The 20,864-nt window shown below is 30.3% G+C and overlaps 2 protein-coding genes across 2 annotated transcripts; both read left to right on the top strand.

Annotated features, from left to right (window-relative positions):
- Window positions 1-5,787: 5,787 nt before the first annotated feature.
- LOC125064372 lies at window positions 5,788-15,343 on the top strand. The gene is made up of 10 exons (XM_047671360.1): window positions 5,788-5,876; window positions 6,108-6,332; window positions 6,443-6,609; window positions 6,718-6,776; window positions 10,281-10,429; window positions 10,677-10,846; window positions 13,912-13,948; window positions 14,185-14,376; window positions 14,657-14,823; window positions 15,070-15,343. The coding sequence occupies exons 1-10, from the start codon at window positions 5,865-5,867 to the stop codon at window positions 15,137-15,139; spliced, it is 1,248 nt and encodes a 415-aa protein (XP_047527316.1). The 5' UTR covers window positions 5,788-5,864; the 3' UTR covers window positions 15,140-15,343.
- A 2,920-nt stretch (window positions 15,344-18,263) lies between these two features.
- Window positions 18,264-19,847, top strand: LOC125064032. The gene is made up of 4 exons (XM_047670805.1): window positions 18,264-18,439; window positions 18,527-19,060; window positions 19,144-19,310; window positions 19,679-19,847. Exons 1-4 carry the CDS (start codon window positions 18,320-18,322, stop codon window positions 19,746-19,748), a joined length of 891 nt encoding a protein of 296 aa, XP_047526761.1. The 5' UTR covers window positions 18,264-18,319; the 3' UTR covers window positions 19,749-19,847.
- The last annotated feature ends 1,017 nt before the right edge of the window (window positions 19,848-20,864 follow it).

Here is a 20,864-nt window from a genome sequence, read left to right as displayed (position 1 = left end):
TACCTCAAGTATTGACTTTTTATTTAATCTTAAGGAAATTTATATTATAATAATAAATAAATTAAACGTTTTTTTTTAGCTAATGAAGTCTCCGTAGCCTAAATTACATTTTACACAATTATTTATTATGTTGTTTATTTCACTAACCGTACGCATAAACGGCAAGTGTCAACATACTCTACATCAAGTTCTCGCAATATTGCTTATTAAAATGAGAGATTGTGGCCTTTATAATGAAGAACAAACGTTAGTAAGCTGGAATGTGAGTTTTACGTTTCGTCATTATTTGAAACAATTACCTACTTTTATTCAATAATTAATTGCGTACAATTTTTATTGCTGAATCGAGTTTTAATTCCTTAAATTCCTTTAATAGTCTGCCGCTTCGAATAGACGTGTTGCCGGTTATACTAAAAATAAAATAATTTTTAAAAAGACAAGACATTGAAGTTCGCACCTAATTAGAACAATATAAAGAACACAATACGTCAGCCTCGCTTATTAGGACTTACTGCGTTTTATCCTGATAAGGGCATGTGCAGCTCCCCTCACCCCCCGAGTAAACGAGTAAGTTGCTATTTTTCGTTTCACTCAATTGTCGCTTTGTCAAGCTGTGACTCATTACGCTATCGGCAAATCTAAGTAAACATGAGTTCACAATCACTAAACGTTAGCGGAAAACTCATAAGCGATAGCGGAAGTGGGTCATCACCGGATTTACGAACATTGAATGACTACAATGTCACGCTTAGAAAAAAGAAATACGAATGTGATTGTGCCTCTTTGATTAACGAATTTCGGAAGGAGATGATGTCTTTTTTCCAAGATTTTACAAAAACGCACCAGGAATGTTCCTTATCTTTACATAATGAAATAAAAGAAATAAAAGATGAATTAAAGTCTAATAATGCTGCTTTAGAATCTTTATTATTGGAGCAAAACCAAACGAAAGTCGACTTAAAAGAAATGAAGTCACTAACTGATACTATAGAACAAAAAATACACGTTCTTGAAAATGATATTTGTTATTTAAAAAATAACTCTAAAACTGATTATCCTAAAGAATATCCCCTGTCATGCGAGAAAACCATTTCAGAGCTACAAGAACGCTCTAAGCGAGGAAAAAATGTCATACTAGTAGGGATTCCCGAGACAAAAAGTCCTAATAGCACAATCAGACGTGATTATGACAAGAATGAAGCTATGAAATTAATTAAAACTATTTATGAGGACTGCCCAAACCCTACTACGGTCTTTAGGCTAGGAAAATACAACCCTAATAAAGATAGATCTCTAAAAGTGTGCTTTGAGAAAAAGGAAACTGCAAAATATATACTTAAAAATAAACGCAGACATAAGTTAGACAAAATCCGAATTTACGCCGATCAAACTCAGTGTCAACAACAACACATAAAAAAACTACAAGATGAACTGGTATCCCGACAAAAAAATGGAGAAAAAGACCTTGTTATAAAATATGTAAATGATGTTCCAAAAATTGTAAAGTATAACCCAAAAAACAGTACGCGACAGGGACCAAAACTGTCAAAATAAATAGTCAATACAACGATGAATTTAATATTAGCTATCAGAAACTAAATTGTTACGAGGACATCCATAAAACTAAATCATCACTAAAATTTTTATATACAAATACAAGAAGTCTTGTAAAAATTGATAAATTAGATGAAATAAAATGCATACTGCACTCAATCAAAAGCACTATACATATAATACTGATTACTGAAACATGGATAAAGTCTGATTTAGATGCAGCATTACTTGAGATCCCAAATTATACGCACATATATAGTTATAGAAAGGGTCGGATTGGGGGTGGAGTATCTATATATATTCATAGTTGTCTGAAGCATGAAAATGTTGAAGTTATTAATAGAGAAGAAAACGAATACATTTGGGTATATATAGAAAAATATGCAATTAATATTGGAGCTATATACAAACCACCTAATACAAAAACAAAAGATTTTATAGAAAACTACAGTCAACAGCTAGAGAAAAAACGTAGATGCTTAATATTTGGAGATTTTAATATTAACCTGCTAAGTGATGACCATAATACAAATAACTATAAGAACATGATAAATGAAGCTGGATATACAATCCTTAACAATCTCAATGAAGACTTTTGTACAAGAGAAACACACACAACAAAATCTATTATAGACCACGTTTTGACAAATATGGAAGGTATGAATTTCCACATGGCTCTCCTTGATACCCCCTTGTCTGACCATAAGCAGATTTACCTAGATATCAAACAAATTAAAGTTGATAAGAAAAGAGAGACACATGAGTACTTGGCAACTGACTATACTGCTTTATATAAATCAATGGAAACAACTGTGATCCAAAATAAAGACTACGATTATGAAATATTAGAAAATTTAATTAAGACTAAAATTCGAGAAAATAAATGCACAAAAATAAAAATTTCAAATAAACCCAGAGAAGACTGGATAAACAAAGAGGTGTTGAATAGTTTACGTGATCGAAATATTGCCTGGAACCAACATAGAGCTGATATTAAAAATACTGAAAGGGAAACAACATTCAAAACCAAAAGGTACGAAGCTTTCAAAACTAAACGAAATGCTAAAATTAACTTCTATTCCAACGCTTTTGAAAAATGTAATAAGCGGCCAAGAAAAATGTGGAACTTAATTAACAGTCTCGTCAATAACAAAAATAAGATAAATATCATACCTCCAAATCTTGTTCGAGATTCCAATATAGTAGTAAATGATCCTTATGAGATTTGTCAACTTTTTAATGATTTCTTTTCCACTGTTGGTTCGGATTTAGCAAGTAAAATACCCCAATCATATCATCAAAAACTTACTTCTAGTCTTTCACATTCACAAAATAACACTATTCAGACATTTGCACCCACCACAAAAAAGGAGGTTGGTGAAATAATTGACAAATTGAACGTAAACACAAGTAAAGGCATCGATGAAATCGGCGTAAAAGATATAAAGTGTATAAAATACTTTATTCTAGATAATCTTACTGACTGTTTTAACAAATGTCTTAAACAAGGAAAATTCCCCGAAAGTTTAAAGATTGCTAAAGTTACGCCAGTTTATAAATCCGGAAGTAAAACAGATCCGGGAAATTATCGGCCGATATCAGTTTTACCAGTTTTGTCAAAAATTTTAGAAAAAATAATATATGTCCGTCTTTATAATTACCTCAATAAACAAAACTTCTTTTTTAGTCAACAATATGGCTTTCGTCCGAAATCTAATACACTTTCAGCAACTGTGGATATTGTCACCAAAATTAAAAACGCGTTGGATAGTAAGCAAATCGTTCTAGGTATCTTTATCGATTTAAAAAAGGCTTTCGACACGGTCAGCCATAATTTATTATTACAAAAACTACATAAAGAAGGTATAACAGGTTCGGCAATCAAAATTTTAGAATCATATTTACATCGTCGCAAGCAAATTGTTAAAATCGGAAAATTTCAAAGTATGCCCGCAACGTTAACATATGGAGTACCACAAGGCTCTATCTTGGGACCGCTATTATTTTTAATTTATATAAATAGCATTAGTGCAATTGATTTGTCTGGAGATATAACTCTTTATGCGGATGACACAAGCTTATTTTACTTTGGTGATAACATTAAAAATATAATTGACGTAGCTCAACGTGATTTAAATGTTATTAGTGAATGGTTTGTTTCTAATTTATTAACTATTAATACCAAAAAGACATCATATATGATCTTCGCGCCTAAAAATAAAAATATACCAAATCATGACCAACTAACAATTTGTAACGAACCAATAAATAAAACTGATCATGAAAAATATTTAGGTCTTATAATGGATAGCAAGTTAACCTGGCAATATCATATTGATCATCTTAAAAATAAAATATCCCCTTTGGTAGGAGCACTACGTAAGATTTCCTTATGTATACCTAATAAAATTCGTCCTATTATTTATAATTCTTTAGTAAAACCTCATATCGAATATCTTATTGAAATATGGGGAACTGCTGCGAAGTCTAACATAAAGTCATTACAAACTTTACAAAATAAAATTATTAAAGTTCTTTATAAATATGATTATATGACGCCATCCGTTGAATTATACAAAAAAACAAAATTTTTTAATATAAATCAATTATACACTTTAAAAACCTGCATGTTGATTAGAAAAATAATAACAAATAAAACACATTCACAATTACACTTTCATAAAAAAACACATACATACCACACTAGAAAACGTAATAAACTAGAACTTCCAAAAACCAGAACCAACTATGGAAAGAAAAACATTTTATTTGAAGGAGTTCAAATTTATAATAAATTATCAGACTTAATCATTAATAGCAAGAGTTTTCCTATATTTAAAAAACGTGTAATGGAATATGTGCAAAATAATTTATAAGTTAATGTAACCCCTACCTAAACATGTTTGTGTAATATAACTACCCGCAACATTTTATTTTACTGTATATAATTCATAAGGCAGACTTTTAAATGTACCCCCAAGCAAAATTATTATAATTTCTTATTATAAGTGAACTTTTGTGTTCTTTATGAGAAATAAATGTCTTTAAACCGAAACCGAAACCGAAATACTTTTCCTCGACTAACTAGCAAATATGTTTCGTATATTGACTTAATACATATATTCAACTTATGTCAAAATATTTTTAAATTTTACATTTTTCTATCAAATTGGAAATTCAATATTTGATTATTAAGATAATAAGGATTACTAAAAGTTTACCAATTTCAAAAGTCCTAATAAATTTGCTCAGAAATCTACAAAAGAGTATACAAGATTTTTTTTTTAATTAAATTACGACCATAAAATAAATTAATGTACTTTTAGGTTCATAGTTTTAAAAATGCCTTTGGCCTATAATTACCATATATATCCGAAATATAACTACCCAGCTGAAACCGCTTCTAACCAGTTTTACCAGATTTATGTATATACAACCAACGGCTACCATAACCACGATATAGTTCAGTAAGTAAGTTAAGTAATAAGCTATACGTTCTTCTCTTGTCTCTTTTTATTACGTACCTGTAATATTTCAGCAAAAATTATAAACAGAATATGTCACGTGGGTCAAAATTTCATAATTTTACTAGAATTAATAACTGAAATGATGTCTTTAAAATGCAATGCAAATGAATTTTAATTCATAAGAACCATTTTAAATGTATGAATGTATTTATATGTAATACAAGAACATGTAATTCACACTTGTCACAATAATAGTACATAGTTACACTTCATACTAAAAACTCCGGAACTGCTTCCGAGGCTTCTTCTAGTACACGTTTTTTTGTATAATAGTAAAGTTGTCTTGCGTTTAGGTACACCTAAATGTACAACAAAAAACCGTCTCCTGATTTATTAATTATGGAAAATACAACAAAACCCAGAATGGGTTTCAACGGGTCACACGACCTAATTTCAATCAGAATAAAACAAGATCCAACTATTTAAATAAAAATAAACTATTACACGAAATACAGTTAACCTACTATAACCAACGATGCTCTTTTCTGATATAAAAAAAAACAATAAAAAAATCCCACGCTTTACATAATACTTTAAATTTGACTTTGACAGCTTTTTACGCACCTCAGCGTGCGTGCTTGTAACCGATAAATTCATATACCATGACGTAAATTGATATTGATAAAATAATGGGGTTCTTGAAGTGACCTTAGCTATTGTCATTATTATCGCTCTGCTTGCTCGGCTGCTACCCCACTTATTTTAGTCACTGGTATATAAAAACTCACGGCCAGAACCGATTGATATCAATCACTGACCAGAACTGAACCGAACAATATCAAAATGTTCAGCAAAGTGAGTGTAACTAATACCTACAATTTGTGTGTAACAAAATACTTTACTATAATTAATAACTTAATCGTGTGAAAATCATATTGAGTGACCACAAGTAATTTGAAACTTCATCGACAATATATACCATTCCATTTTAGTCCTGGAACGGTTACTTTTAAGTAGCTATTATGAGTATACAAAATATAGCAAGTAATAGTTTAGCTAGGCTTATAATTGATCGTGCATTTTCAGATCGTAGCTTTCGGAGCCATGCTCGCAGCGGCCAGCGCTGGTTACTACCCAGGACACGGCCATGCCGTTTCATCCCAAAGCATTGTTCGTCATGACGAGGGCCTCTCTCTTGGACATATCGCCGCTCCCGCTCACTACGCCGTACCCCTAGTACAGGCAGCTCCCCTCGCACACTACGCCGCCCCAGCTGCCTATGCTGACCATTACGACGGTCACGATGAATACGTAAGTACAATTCTAATGACACGAAACAGATTCATTAGTATTATTTGTAACAAAGTCGTTTAATCTAGAGACAAGTCCTTCTATAACCTTTTGCTCTATCTTTTGTCCAGGCTCACCCCAAATACGACTTCGCGTACTCAGTAGCTGACCCCCACACCGGTGACCACAAGTCCCAGCACGAGAGCCGCGACGGTGACGCCGTGCACGGATACTACTCCCTGGTACAGCCCGATGGTTCCGTCCGCAAGGTCGAATACACCGCTGACGACCACAATGGGTAAATATTTTTAATATTATTAATTAGAATAATATTTTAAAATATGATATATATCTAAATATAGACTCAAAAAATCGTATATAATAATAATTGAATTTATTTTTTCAGATTCAACGCTGTAGTCCACAACTCTGCCCCATCTATTCACCCCCAGGTCGCCTACGACGGCCACTACTAATTTAATTTGAACAAATTAGTAACACGCTATAAATTATATTTGTAAATAAATTATTTAATAAATTTTAATTTTATATATCGAAAAAATATTTTTCATTTAAACCTCATAAAACTTTTAATTTATATGTTGCTACTAAAAGTAAATAGCAATGTTATAAATACATATTTATACATTTTTTACGTATAAATCTATATCTTCATAACTATAAGACTTTACATTTTTTTTAACATTGAGAAATAATACTGATAATTTATTGAAGAGATTTTGTGTCCTTAAAAATATTAAATCAAAAAACTAATGGGGATTTGAAAATCACTTATACATAATATTAGCAGATATATACGAATTTAATAATTTAACTATTAAGATATATTACTAAAAATCTTGCACATATATGCACAGTTGCTTTTTTATCTCTGTTTTTCGGAGAGTATGCACAAGAGCTTATATCTAGAGCTAAATCCTTATAATGCGCACGGCTACGTTCCGGGTACTTACGATTGAAACGTGTTTAAAGTTGGAGTGAATTGACATTTAGTGGGTTTGTTCGACCACATCTTTACATAACAGTCAAAATTGCGGTCAAGAACAAACCTATATTCTATAAAAAAAAAATCAATATTACACGGACGAGGCCGCCGGCACAAATAAGTCAAAACATAAAATTATTGCAATGTCACCTTATTATTAAATAATCGCGAGTAAAAATACAAATTATTCGAAAGTAAAGAAGTGGGTTGAAATTAAAATATGTAAGATTCCATTATAAAATAATGTTGCCGTCAGATACCTATTCCGCTCAAAACAACTTTTGACCAAACAAACCGACTAAATTTTAGTTAGAAGTAATTTAGACAAATGATAATTTAGTTTTATTTCTGTGAATTCACTTACCATCGTAAATTTTAAATCGCAACTAAGCTGCACATTTGTGTGTATTTCTTTAAACACCCACCCATGTTAAAAACATTCCATATATGAACAAAATTGAATGTACGAATGTCAAACAGAATCTATACTAGAACCTATCCTAATAATAAAACCAGATACATAAAAAATCAAGTGTATTTGTTGCAAAATCTCATAAATGTGCAATATTCGTGTCATATGTAATATGGTTTGATTTTTTTTTTAATAATTAATAACTCCAGAGTAAAGCAATTATTGAAATTAATTTATTAAAAAATGTCTTTTTCGTAAGTTAGTTATTTCAATTTTCGTATAAAATGACGGATTTTTTTTTAGATTATATTGTATTTTTTACGTTCCTATCACATTAAATCAATTTTTAAAAAGTAAAATCAAAATATACTTTATTCAAGTAGGCTTTTACAAGCGCTGTTCGGAATGTAGATTCTACTGAGAAGAACCGGCAATAAACTCGGTAGTTACTATTTTAAAATACAAAGTTATGTTAGTTAAATTCATTACATATGTATATAATATATCCTGCCTGCAAGACAAAAAGTTTTGATTACCATTTAATTATCTTCTCAACGGTATGTAAACTATACTGTTTTCGTGAACTTAAGTGTTAAATAATAAAATATAGTATAAAATTATAATTATTGCCAAAATTAAACGGAAAAATATGATCGTAAAGCAATCTCTGATGCTTCGTCTCATTTTGGATTATGAGTCATGTAATTATTATTCAAAATTTAACACAAATTGTACTGAGGTATTACTTGTGTATTACCTTGCACATACAAAAATAAATAATATTACAAAAAAAAAAACAGTATTAAAAATGACAAAAAATTGTTCTAGGCGAGTAATCCTAGAGTATATTCTTGAGCATTTGCAAATATTCGTTAATATAAACAATCAAAGATATTTTTCAACGGTGATAGGACTTAGTACTGACATATTCATCTAGTTGTGTTCCATCGGCTATTTTACTGACATTCAAAAACACTTTGCATTGTTTTGCTTGTTGCACAGTGAGTAAGCCATTGCAATAAAAGGCATAGGGGATAACATCTTAAGTATTTGTATACATGAATAGTATTTACTTCTAGTTCGTAAAGTGAGCATCGATTTCCAGTTATAATTAGGCCTTTCCTAAATAACTATTCAGTATTCTTGAAGAAACTGATATTTTTAGTTCTATAAATATTGTTATTTTAGTATTTCCGTTAATATCAGCTTTATTTGTATAAATTTACTAGCTTCATTTTATCCTTTGATTTTTTTGATTTGAATAAAATCTTTATTTTTCATACATAGTATGTATGAATTTAATTGTAATATAATATGCATATTTTAAGACATGTCAAACTTGCTATTATAGTATTAAGTGCATTTTCGTTTTGTATATCTTGCCTATTTCACTTAACGGTAGAGTTTATTATTTATGTATCACCGAACAATTAAAATAAATAAGGATTTAACGAAAACTATCACAAATACTTTAAATATTTCATTTATACGTATAGAATGCCTTAGTTATTTTATTAGTTATTTAATTTGTTGCCGCTTCTTCTCGATATATTATAAAATATAACATCCAAACCCAAGGCAACATTATATATGGTTGGCAACTAAGTGATTGCCGATTTCAAATAAGAAGGAAAATTTAAATCGAGATCAAAATTCAAAATTCAATACAATTCTTGACATAACCAACCATTTTTAATGTATGTATGCGAGACATTGAGCTTCTCTGCAATATCACGTGTTGTACTATGACGATCTGAATCAATAATGGCCTTGATATGGGTTGCATTGACTTCGACTGGACGGCCAGATCATTGAGCATTTTTCAATGAAAAATCACCAGTACGAAATCTGGCAAACCAATTCCGACACTGTCTTTCTTTCAAGGCTTCATTACTATATATGGCACATAACTTATTTTGTGCTTGTGATGCGTTCTTACCTTTTCGGAAGTAATACAATAAAATATGACTGAAGTGCACGTCCTGTTCTTCCATTTTTTAATAGGGATAAAAACAAAATAAAAGCCCTATCGATATATTTTTATTACTCAATTATAGTTAGAATTCCAAACAACACGAAAAAATGTAAGTTATATTATGTTTTGACTACGTTAAGAAAACAAAAGAAAGTGTAAAGTCTACCTACCCACAAAATCGGCAATCACTTAGTTGCCAACCCAATAATTAGTCTAACTTTATTAATTAATATTAAAATGTGTCTTCGAATCAAGTACATTTTGTTTTATTTTTGCCATAATAAATTTATCGCAAATAATCATTTCATGAGTAGTTTACACGACATCTTTAAATGGTATTTAAAAAAAAAACAACAAAAATGAGCTCTAAATAACTTTTAATAAATTATCCAATTTTTTCTTTTATATATTTGGCATTTCTTCAGTAATGATGGTAGTAAGCCTGGGGGTGAACTGATGGTGCAGAGTTATGGACAACGGCATTGAATCTAAAACCACAGAAATTGAACATTAGTCATCAAATACACAAACATTTCAAACATAAATAATAATACAACAAATGTATTTTCTACATAGTGTTTATATATTTCGACTTACCCACTGTGGTCATCAGCAGAGTATTCAACCTTACGGACGGAACCATCAGGCTGCACCAGGGAATAGTATCCGTGCACGGCGTCACCGTCGCGGCTCTCGTGCTGGGACTTGTGGTCACCGGTGTGGGGGTCGGCTACTGAGTACGCAAAGTCGTATTTGGGGTGTGCCTTGTAAATAAAAAATAAATTAAAACATTGAAATAATAAATAAATTATTTACCGAAATGGACTTTATGGCCCTTACTAAAAACTATTACAGACCTAGCTTAAGGACATAAACAACAGATATGAGTTATTAAAATTGATGCCAAAATAAAATTTAAAGACATTTACGTTAAATATACTCAATAAATACTTACGTATTCTTCGTGACCAGCATAGTGAGCAGAAGGTGCATATACTACGGGAGCATAAGCCAAGGGGGCAGCGTGTACAAGAGGAGAGGCGTAGGACAAATGAGTGCTATGGCCTTCGTCATGACGCACGATACTTTGAGAAGACACGGCATGACCGTGCAAGAGACCAGCGTTGGCTGCTGCCAGCAAGGTACCGAAGGCTACAATCTATAAAAAAAAACTTTTTTCATTTCGAACTTTTATGGTAAAAAATAAATATAATGATTTAATTAAATTTATCGCTAGACTCACTTTGGCAAACATTTTTGATGTTGTTTTGAATAATGTTAGTGAGTGATTGATATCAATATCCATTAACCACTGGTTTTTATATCATATAACAATGTTTGAGAACAAGTGGGGCGACCACCAGTAGACAAAGCACAGGTCAGTTATTAAACTATTTCGAAACGAAAATATATTTTAAGTAACCATTTTTTTTGCTATTTAAGGCATTTAACGCGATTCTCGTGATATTTTTTAACTTCTTTTAATTTATTGGTAAAATATTTTTTTTTCGAATAATACATTGAAGATAAAATACTAGAAAATGAAAATAAAAGAGCCTTTAATTTCCAAATACTTTAAGTTTTCATTTAAGAAATACTTTAAGATTTCGTTTTCATATATATTATAATGACAAATAAAAAAAACCATCTTAAAATCATTCATAAGATTATATGGGTACATCTTTAAATTAAATGTGTAATTTATTAAACAGGTTTATTCTGTGGAGATTTTTAAGTCTTCTATCTTTCTACCAATAGTAAAAGTAAAAATGTATTTTACAATATATAGAATTTATCTATGTCTAATGTATTACATATATTAAACTGTTTCATATATTATAATGGTCGTCATTGTTCATAACAGCGTCTATATCATAATATCAAGGTATCTTTGCTTTCAAGTAGTAGTAAAAAAAACATAGCTCTAAACATGATTTTTGTAAACGTCCAAATTTCTAGAATATATAGTATGTATATAATTGATTAATTTCATAATGATAATAATGTAAGCGATAACACAAGTTAGGTATATTTTAAATATAAAATAATTAACCTACATTAAGTTTTCAAGTCACAATTAGTAACGGTCAGCGGTAAAGTTATTTAGTATATTTAATATATTTTATTATTACTAATTTTGTATTAGTAATTCACGAAAATTGTAACAGTAAGCATAATTTAACTTGTAACAGCGACTTAGAATCGTATGAATAGGATTCTAAAATGAAATGTAAATTAATAAATCAGTCGCGGCTATATAAGGTTAAGCATTTGTAGACATGAACGTAATAGTTAAATTTTTGTTTAATGTATAGTGATGTGAGGATGAAATGGCCCAGTGGTTAGACTGCGTGCATCTTAACCGATGATTACAGGTTCAAACCCAGGCATGCACTTAATTGTTCACGTGCTTAATTTGTGTTTATAATTTATCTCATGCTCGGCGGTGTATTAAAACATCTAGAAGAAACCTGCACGTATCTAATTTCAACGAAATTCTGTCACATATGTATCCACTAATCAGCAATGAAATGAAAACCCTCAAAGGGAGAGGAAGCCTTGGCCAAACAGTGAGATATCAACAGGCTGTTACTTTGTGTGTGTTTATTTTAATGTGTAGTTGAATCTGCCTCGAAGAATGAAAACAAATAAAAAAAATGACTTACACACATTTAAATTATATTTATTAGAATAAATATATTTTAAATGTGTGTACATATAAGTGTGCGATATATATTATGTACTTATAACTATTGTTAAAAGATAAGTAGCGTTAAATTTTATTAAAAGAAAGAGCGTAGCCATATTTTGCCTTTTCTTTAATTGATGTGCCTTAATAGCGACATCACGCGACAACTTCGTACGAGTAAAATTACAAAAAGTTGCCTCTGCCACTAAGACCGAAACTTTAAGTAGAAATTTCCGAAAACCCTTTCTTAGAGAGCGACTACCTTGCGAAAAGAGATAGCTATGCTATATTTTATGTCAATCGGACCTAGTTTTGATTATATCGTGATAGTCATATATAAAATATAATGATAGGTTATATAAAATATAATGATGATGATACGAAGTCGGGAAGGCTAAGTAGTAAATGTTAAACAATCAAAAAATCATGAATGAAATTCTTGTTATGTTTTTGCAATAAAGTCCGTCATGAGAATTAAGTTTCAAGGTTCTATAGTCATTTCATAATTTCCTCCGGATAATGAATATAAAGTAAATGATTAGTCATTAACGTTATTTAGAAAGACTACGTATTTCCTTTTTTCATTTGTTACTAAGCGACTGAGATTCTTGTCGGTTCTTTTTTGCAGAATCTACATTACGGAACGGTTATAGCTCGACGGATTGTTAATCATTTAAAATGGTGATTTTCAAATATTTGTAAAATTTTTACTGGAAAAACCATTTTATTTTTAATGATAAATTCAATTTTGATTCGTCAATAGTAAAGCAATCAAACCTCATATTTGAATGTACGAGACCAAATACGTATAACTTTCTAAATGCGCAACGTTGTCTATGATTGTCAAGTTCAAGACAAAAAAAAAAACAACTTCGTTACCAATATGAGGTCGTACTTGAATATAATTGTTTATTTTTCTGTACAAAAAATGGCCCGTAATATTTTATAATTTTACACATAAAAAACATATATATAAAATAAATAAATAGATAAAAAATTGTTATGAAATGTCTTTAAAATAATAAAAATAACATTATCTGATGGAATTACTGTCACTATAAAATTACTTTCTCTTATAAATCTTAATAAAATTATTTATAATTCTCTGAGTTAAAACATATGTAGCTACACAATACGATACAACTATAAAAAGAACAGCAAAGAATAATATTGTAGATATCAGGTCATTGACCCCTTTTCCTCATATACTGATTACACTAAAAGTATGAAATTATATTTGCGATTAAAAAAAAAACTATTAATTTAATTGACCCAAATAGTAAAAGCTATTATGGCGTTCAATACGTGATCAATGAAATAGTTCTGTAGCACATTAGAAACATACTATGAATATGGTTAATGTAGCATGTAATTGTTATTCTTTAATTAGTTTGATATGACCTTTATTTTTATTGCCTTTGTTAAATGCGCAAGGTGTGCTTGAATTAATGTCACCCCACTTGGTTCTTTATGATATAGAGTATAAAAACTCACGGCCAAAAACTATTGATATCAATCATTGAAAGATATTGAATATAGAAAAATGTTCTCCAAAGTAAGTGATAAAGTAAATAGTAAATAATAAAGACCATAAATAAAATGTAACAACAACACATTTAAGTTCGAAAGACAGTAACACATTCTGGTGTTATTTAAGTATTTTGAGAATACACCCGTTTTCGAGATTGTTCTGAGTCATTTCTTCTAAATGTGATTAGAGCAAAATAAAATTATGGATTATAAATAAAATACATTTATAGTGACGTTACATTTGTTTCATTTATTTTTTAGATCGTTGCCTTTGGCGCCCTACTGGCTGCGGCCAATGCGGATCTTTATGGACATGCTGTGTCTTCTCAAAGTATTATCCGACATGATGGAGGACACTACGCTGCTCCTCTGGCATACGCTCCTGTGGTATATGCACCTGTCTCACAATATGGACACTACGACGGCGCCCATTACGACGGACATGATACTTACGTAAGTTTATTTTGTACTTTCTACTTCACACATAGATTTGACATATCATCCATATTTCAAAATATTTAAGGAGTATTCGAACAAGTGTCTATGCTACCAAGTACTTATGTAAAAACAGTTTTATAATGTCATGATGTATTTATGTCAATATAGTTCTTACTCAATTAGACATAGCTAAACTTAAAAAAGTAAAAAATTATGAGCAGTACTAAAAAAATTCTTAAAATTAGGCGAACTCTCCTTGATACTAATATTCTATATAAATATATCTCTTCTCCAGGCACACCCAAAATACGACTTCGCGTACTCAGTAGCCGACCCCCACACCGGCGACCACAAGTCCCAACACGAGAGCCGCGACGGTGACGCCGTGCACGGATACTACTCCCTGGTGCAGCCCGATGGTTCCGTCCGTAAAGTTGAATACACCGCTGATGCTCACAATGGGTAATTCATTACTTTAAATATGTCTCGTGTGACAGTCATTATTTTTTATTCAAAGTGACCTGTTCGAAACAATGAAGTATTATTCGCACGAGAACATCCTAATTTTTACAAATAAAAGAGAAACTAAAATATTAGTCTGTGATTCAATAAAAAAAATATAACCTTTTTAGTTTAAGTTATTTCTAAAATATTTTATTACGTGCCTTATAATTAGTGTAGTACTTATAGGAATGTTTCCTTTTTCAGTTTCAATGCTGTAGTGCACAACTCTGCCCCGTCGATTCATCCTCAGTCCGCTTACCATCATTATTACTAAGCGAACTCGTCAAATTAAAATGAAATTTTAAACAGAATTTCTTTACTAATAAACGTTGTATAGCAATAGTATACTTACATAACGCTTTGTCTTCTTCTTTCTAATGTAGAATTACGGAAGACAAAAAGAGAGTAATAGCTATCTTACCCACTATAAAGCGTTTATTAGTATATGGTTATCCATAAGTATTTATTATTTATTAAATATCATTATCAAATACAAAAGGTATTTTTATTTTCTATTTTATTACATAATAATTATTTGCATTCATTTAATTATACCGTTCAGCGTTCAAAATAATGACTCCACAAATCATGCTTTATACTTAATAAACGAGCCGTCTTGTCACCAAGAGATATAATCAGTCGAGCTATAAATACTCTATTTATAAGTTTTGTGGTCCATATGACAGATTTATAACAAAATTTTCTTAATTTAGTATATTTTAAAGAGTTTTTTTTTTAATTCATTTTAAATAAGCACCTGTGTTTTTAGGACTTACATAGTTATTATAAGCTATTTATATTTTAAGATTATTAAGTATATTTATTACTATAAAGTAGTCTATTTTGTACACGATTGTATGAAGTACAAATATTTTACGTAAATAACAATTTCTAAAGTGAAAAAGAGTTATAAAAATGTCAAGCATGTCGAGCTTCACGGATTTACGAGTTTAAAGATACTATCCGATTTATATAAAAACTAGTTGTCGCACGTTTTTTCGCTCGCGTTTTAGGGCTTGGTCGTCGGCATCGAATGAAGCCTTTATTTAATTAATATTTTCTTTTCTAAGATTTATTTGTCATATGCGTTTAAACACGTATGTTTCATTTGAGGGATTTCTTACTTACTTATAATTTTACTTCCAAAAAAATAATTATACGGTTATTTTGAACGCAATACGCTTCGGGAGCATTAAGTTAATGAAAAATTATTAGCAAATATGTGATTAGTAAGGGCTTCTAAGCCCACGATTGAATCCTTCCTTGGAGTTCTAGCTTGCTTCATACAAATTCGGTTTAGTAGTTTGTCCATTAAAGAGTTACAGACAGACAGACACGCAGATTTACTTTCACATTTATAATAAGTATATATATACAATTAATTATTAAATAGACACGCGATAATTTAACTCCAATTAAATACTTTGCAATAAAGCGTTTTCAATTTAAGTTTATTACCTCAGATATTTTGAGAATAAGTTAAGAATATATTAATTTTCAAAGAAAAATCTAATTAATATTCTATGTATCTGTCTCGACAAAGTCTTAACTCATGAGCATTACAAAGGCAATTTTATACGTATATCATATAGTCGTGATAGTTTTCACGCAATTCTGTCACGAACGGTTATAAAATTAGGGCCGACGTGACCTTTCATACGCCTTATTAATCAATTCCAATAAATCTTTAGCAATCAACGCATTTTATTCGTGAAAATTATTATAAAGTAAACCTACATCCGTATGGAATTTCCTATCAAAGCAATATTAATTACTTATATAAATACCTAAGTTATGCTATTAAACCCATGATTTTTTTCAGGTACTTACATATTCTAATACTGTAATAATTATACGTTTTTCTAATGAATTCAATATACTGCGAAATTTAGTTAAAAATGCATATATTTTGTCGACAAAATTATCAATTATTATGAACGTTAAGTTAATGGGAACAGGTTACGTTATTTTTATTTTCAGTATTAAATTGAAAACAGACTTTTTTGTAACAATAATTCATTACTTTACGTATATAAAAAATATTAACATAAATAAAAGGTATATCTGATGCTATTATTAAATTGAAAATGTATTCAGTAAAAAATAAAACGAAACTGAATTTAAAAAAAAATTGACTGCAGTTAATCTTTGTATCCGTTATTTAAATATTAATATAAAACAATTTCAATATCAATATTCATTATTTACATCGTGTAGGCATTGTAAATATAACACATATTTTAATTTTTTTTATAACCTTCTTACCCAATACTTACAAGATAAAGCGACTAAAACAGCTGTTTTCAAGTAAACTATATTGTACACACAGTTTAATTTTAATTGCAAACATCAGTTATAAGATCAATAAAATCAAGGCAAGCTTAAAACAAATACATTTTAGTGCTTTTTTATATTCTTTATCAAAGAAAGTTAAAACTACTTGTAATAAATTTAAAAAAAAATCTGAACAACATTGATTATTAAAATTATAATGAAGTCACATTTTTATTTTTTAATCGTTTCACATAATAAATGTAAACCAGCCTGATATATTTCAATTCTTATTTTTGTAAATAACGCAAACAAGTAGTTCGTTCAATATGTATGTAGGTAAATAGCCAAAGTGTACTTGACCAAGAGATAATTAGCTAAGATAATAATTAACAAGAGTTTATGTTCCATTACGAAAAATGTCCGTAACTAAGATCAGATAATTAAAATGCAAATAAGATCAATATAGATGTGTTTCTTAATATTTTCATAAGATATAATATATAGATACAAATATAATTTATACCCCATAGCACTTAGAAATAATGTAGCTATCTACCAGATAATTTTTTTTGGAATATGATTATTAGTATTGGAAATTACCGCTATAAACAAACAAAATTTATCGCTTTAGAATAATTAGTATATATTGTGGAGTTGAATTAAAATATTCCTGATATATAAGAGTTCTACATTACAGCTTCTCACATCCTCCATCAAAGATTGTAAACGATAGACAATAATCTAACAACAATCGAATTATTTCTCTTTCTTCCGTTATGCATTTCTTTTATTTATTTATTTTATTTTATAAATGAATACAGATTCTTAACAAAAGAATTTAAAGTACATACTTTATTAGACCATTAAAAATAATGTTAAACGTAACCGTACATAAGTGGCGTTTGTCACATATCTCACACAATAGTCGTTTTTCAGGTATGAGGTAGACATAATTCCATTTCATGTTATAAAATTCCTGAGATGCGTGAACCCCGTTACAATAAAAATCTGTTCCTCATTCCTAAAACTGCTTTAAACGAAATAATAGCTGTCTTAGTTTTGACCCAGTATAATGAGATACAGTTACAGTTCACATAGTATTATTGTTAAGTAACAATTCTTTAGATACTCATGTGTAATGCGGGAATGATGAAGACAAAGCGCGATGACCTTGTCTTAGATGTACCACGGACCGATTTCGGCGCCCCACCGAAGAAACAATAAGATTTCTTATAAAACCACGGATACTCATCAAACATATGTCAGTCACGAATTAGAATCCCAAAAAATGTTTTCTAAGGTAAGCAAATTAACGTACTCTAAATCACTACAATATTTTTAAATAATTATATGTCATCAGTTTCTTCATATCAAATATTTCTTGCAGATATTCATCTTTGGTGCTGTATTGGCAGTAGTCCAATGTGGTCAGTTAGGTCACGGTGGCTACTCTCAGCAATCGCAATACAACGCAATCAATCATGGTGCCTCTTATGGTGCAGCTCCTTATTATAATTCTGCTGCTTTAGATCATGTAGCTTATAATAATGGTCTAGGATATGGTGGGTCTTTGAGTCCTCTTATCCATCAATCAGCCCTCACTCATGCCGCACCACTTGCTCATGCTAATTCCTTCGCCCATTCTGCATCCTTATCTCACGCCGCACCTTTGATTCATGCTAGTCCCTTATCTCATCAGGCCTCTCTAGCACATGGACATGCTACTCCGTTAGCCCATCCCTCAGCCCTTACTTATTCTTCACCTCTAGCACATGCTGCACCTCTATCTCATGCCGCAACGATATCTCATGCTGCTCCGTTTGCTCATGCAACATCTCATGCCAATGTAGTTTCCTTATCCCACGCCTCTCGCAGTCACGTCGGAAAGTACGGTGGATATTACTCAGGCCAAGCCTACAACGTACGTATTATTTGTAAAAAAAAAAATCGGTGCTATTTATTTGCGTTATTAAAAAATTATATCATTTTTATTTCCTTTTACAGTCTCACCCAAAGTATCAGTACTCGTACTCTGTCGAGGACCCGCATACTGGTGACCACAAGGCCCAACACGAGACCCGCGACGGTGATGTTGTGAAGGGCGGATACTCATTGTTGCAGCCTGATGGCTCTTTTAGGAAGGTGTCTTACTCTGCTGATGACCATAATGGGTAATTTACTTATAAATATAACATAACGTAATAAGTAACAAGCGTGACATCTCAACTTTCCTCAAATTGCGTAAAAATGCGTAAAACCAATCCGTTTACATGACTTGCTATTATTTGACATTGCTTTCTCGGGAAGTTCACATACACGTAATAGATGCGTAATATGACGACGTAAACATAAAATCACATGGCAGCCAAACCGGTAATCTTGCGTTCCGGTATCATATAAGTAATGACCTCAATCGACCTCTGAGCTTATTTCAAGAGTATCTCGACAAACAGGTGTCAGTTGTGAGCCAGTTGTAGAACGGGTTTTGATATCTCGATGATTCACTTAATGTAAACATACACAATATGTTTACTTTCAGTTTCAACGCAGTGGTACATAACTCCGGGCCGAGCCATCACGTCTACTCCGCTCAGTACCACCATTATTGAAGAAAAGAAAACTAAGAACCTGGAAAATGTACAAAATATTATAATGTATTCGTTTATTTAAAATAAGTGTCTTATACATTTTAAATTAAAAATAAAATAAACATTATGTTTCATTAAAGGAATAAACTAAAACGCCAGCTGTAAAACTAATACAAATATACATTATCAATTTCTTAACGTACCTTCTTATTTATTTGTGAATGGCCATAAGGGTGACGAATTAAATTTATATACAAATATAATGCCAGAGGTAGTAAACTACACTACTGCAATATATAAATTTAAATTAAAAGTAAACAGAATAGTGTAAGAAAAATTTAATAATCAGAAAATATCTTAATACAACATTTTGACAAACTGACACAGCACACGCACTGTTTATAATTCAACAAACAAAATCGAATCAACTTAAACACGTGAAAAAATTCCGATAATACATTGTCACTGTCAATCTAAATATTAAGAAACAATTATTAACTATGGTTAAAAATAACAAGTCTTAAATTATTTAATGTTACAAAACGCAATCTAATTGATAATCTTAAACATGCACTGACGAAAGCACTTCAACAGTCTCCTGTTATTTACATCGGAAACTATATTGCACATAAACTTGATTTGAGTTACACTTTATCACATTATATTATAATGTATTCAATGCAATGCAATTGAATAATTAATACAAGTAAATAAATTAATGTTCCACATCCTCTTTTAAAATTAACAATATCCAAGGTAAATAAAACTATCTAAATATTATATATAATTGTATAGTAAATTCCAACCTCAGGAGGACAAACAACAAATAATCAATAATAATGATGTTCATATTCGTCAAAATAGTCGTATTCAAATCACTATTTTGCAAGAAAATAATATTTTGAATGTTGATCGTAATATGGGAAGTAAATAAAGTGATTTTAAAGTGATTTTTAAAAATAATTATATAATAGTCGAGAATTGCACTTAGGCTCTATATATTATCAAATCTCAATGAATACGTAAATCTTAGATTTAATTACTTTTACTTCTACTTCGAAAGACTTTATAAAGGCAATTAAACAAAATTTCATTTTCATAAAAGTAAAAAGGAAAGTAAGTGCCGGGCTAAAGTTA

The sequence above is a fragment of the Vanessa atalanta genome, chromosome 5, assembly GCF_905147765.1.
Source record: "Vanessa atalanta chromosome 5, ilVanAtal1.2, whole genome shotgun sequence".
Lineage (NCBI taxonomy): Eukaryota > Metazoa > Arthropoda > Insecta > Lepidoptera > Nymphalidae > Vanessa > Vanessa atalanta.
The sequence above is the reverse complement of the archived record's forward strand: the minus strand, read 5'-3'. Positions and strand labels throughout refer to the sequence as shown.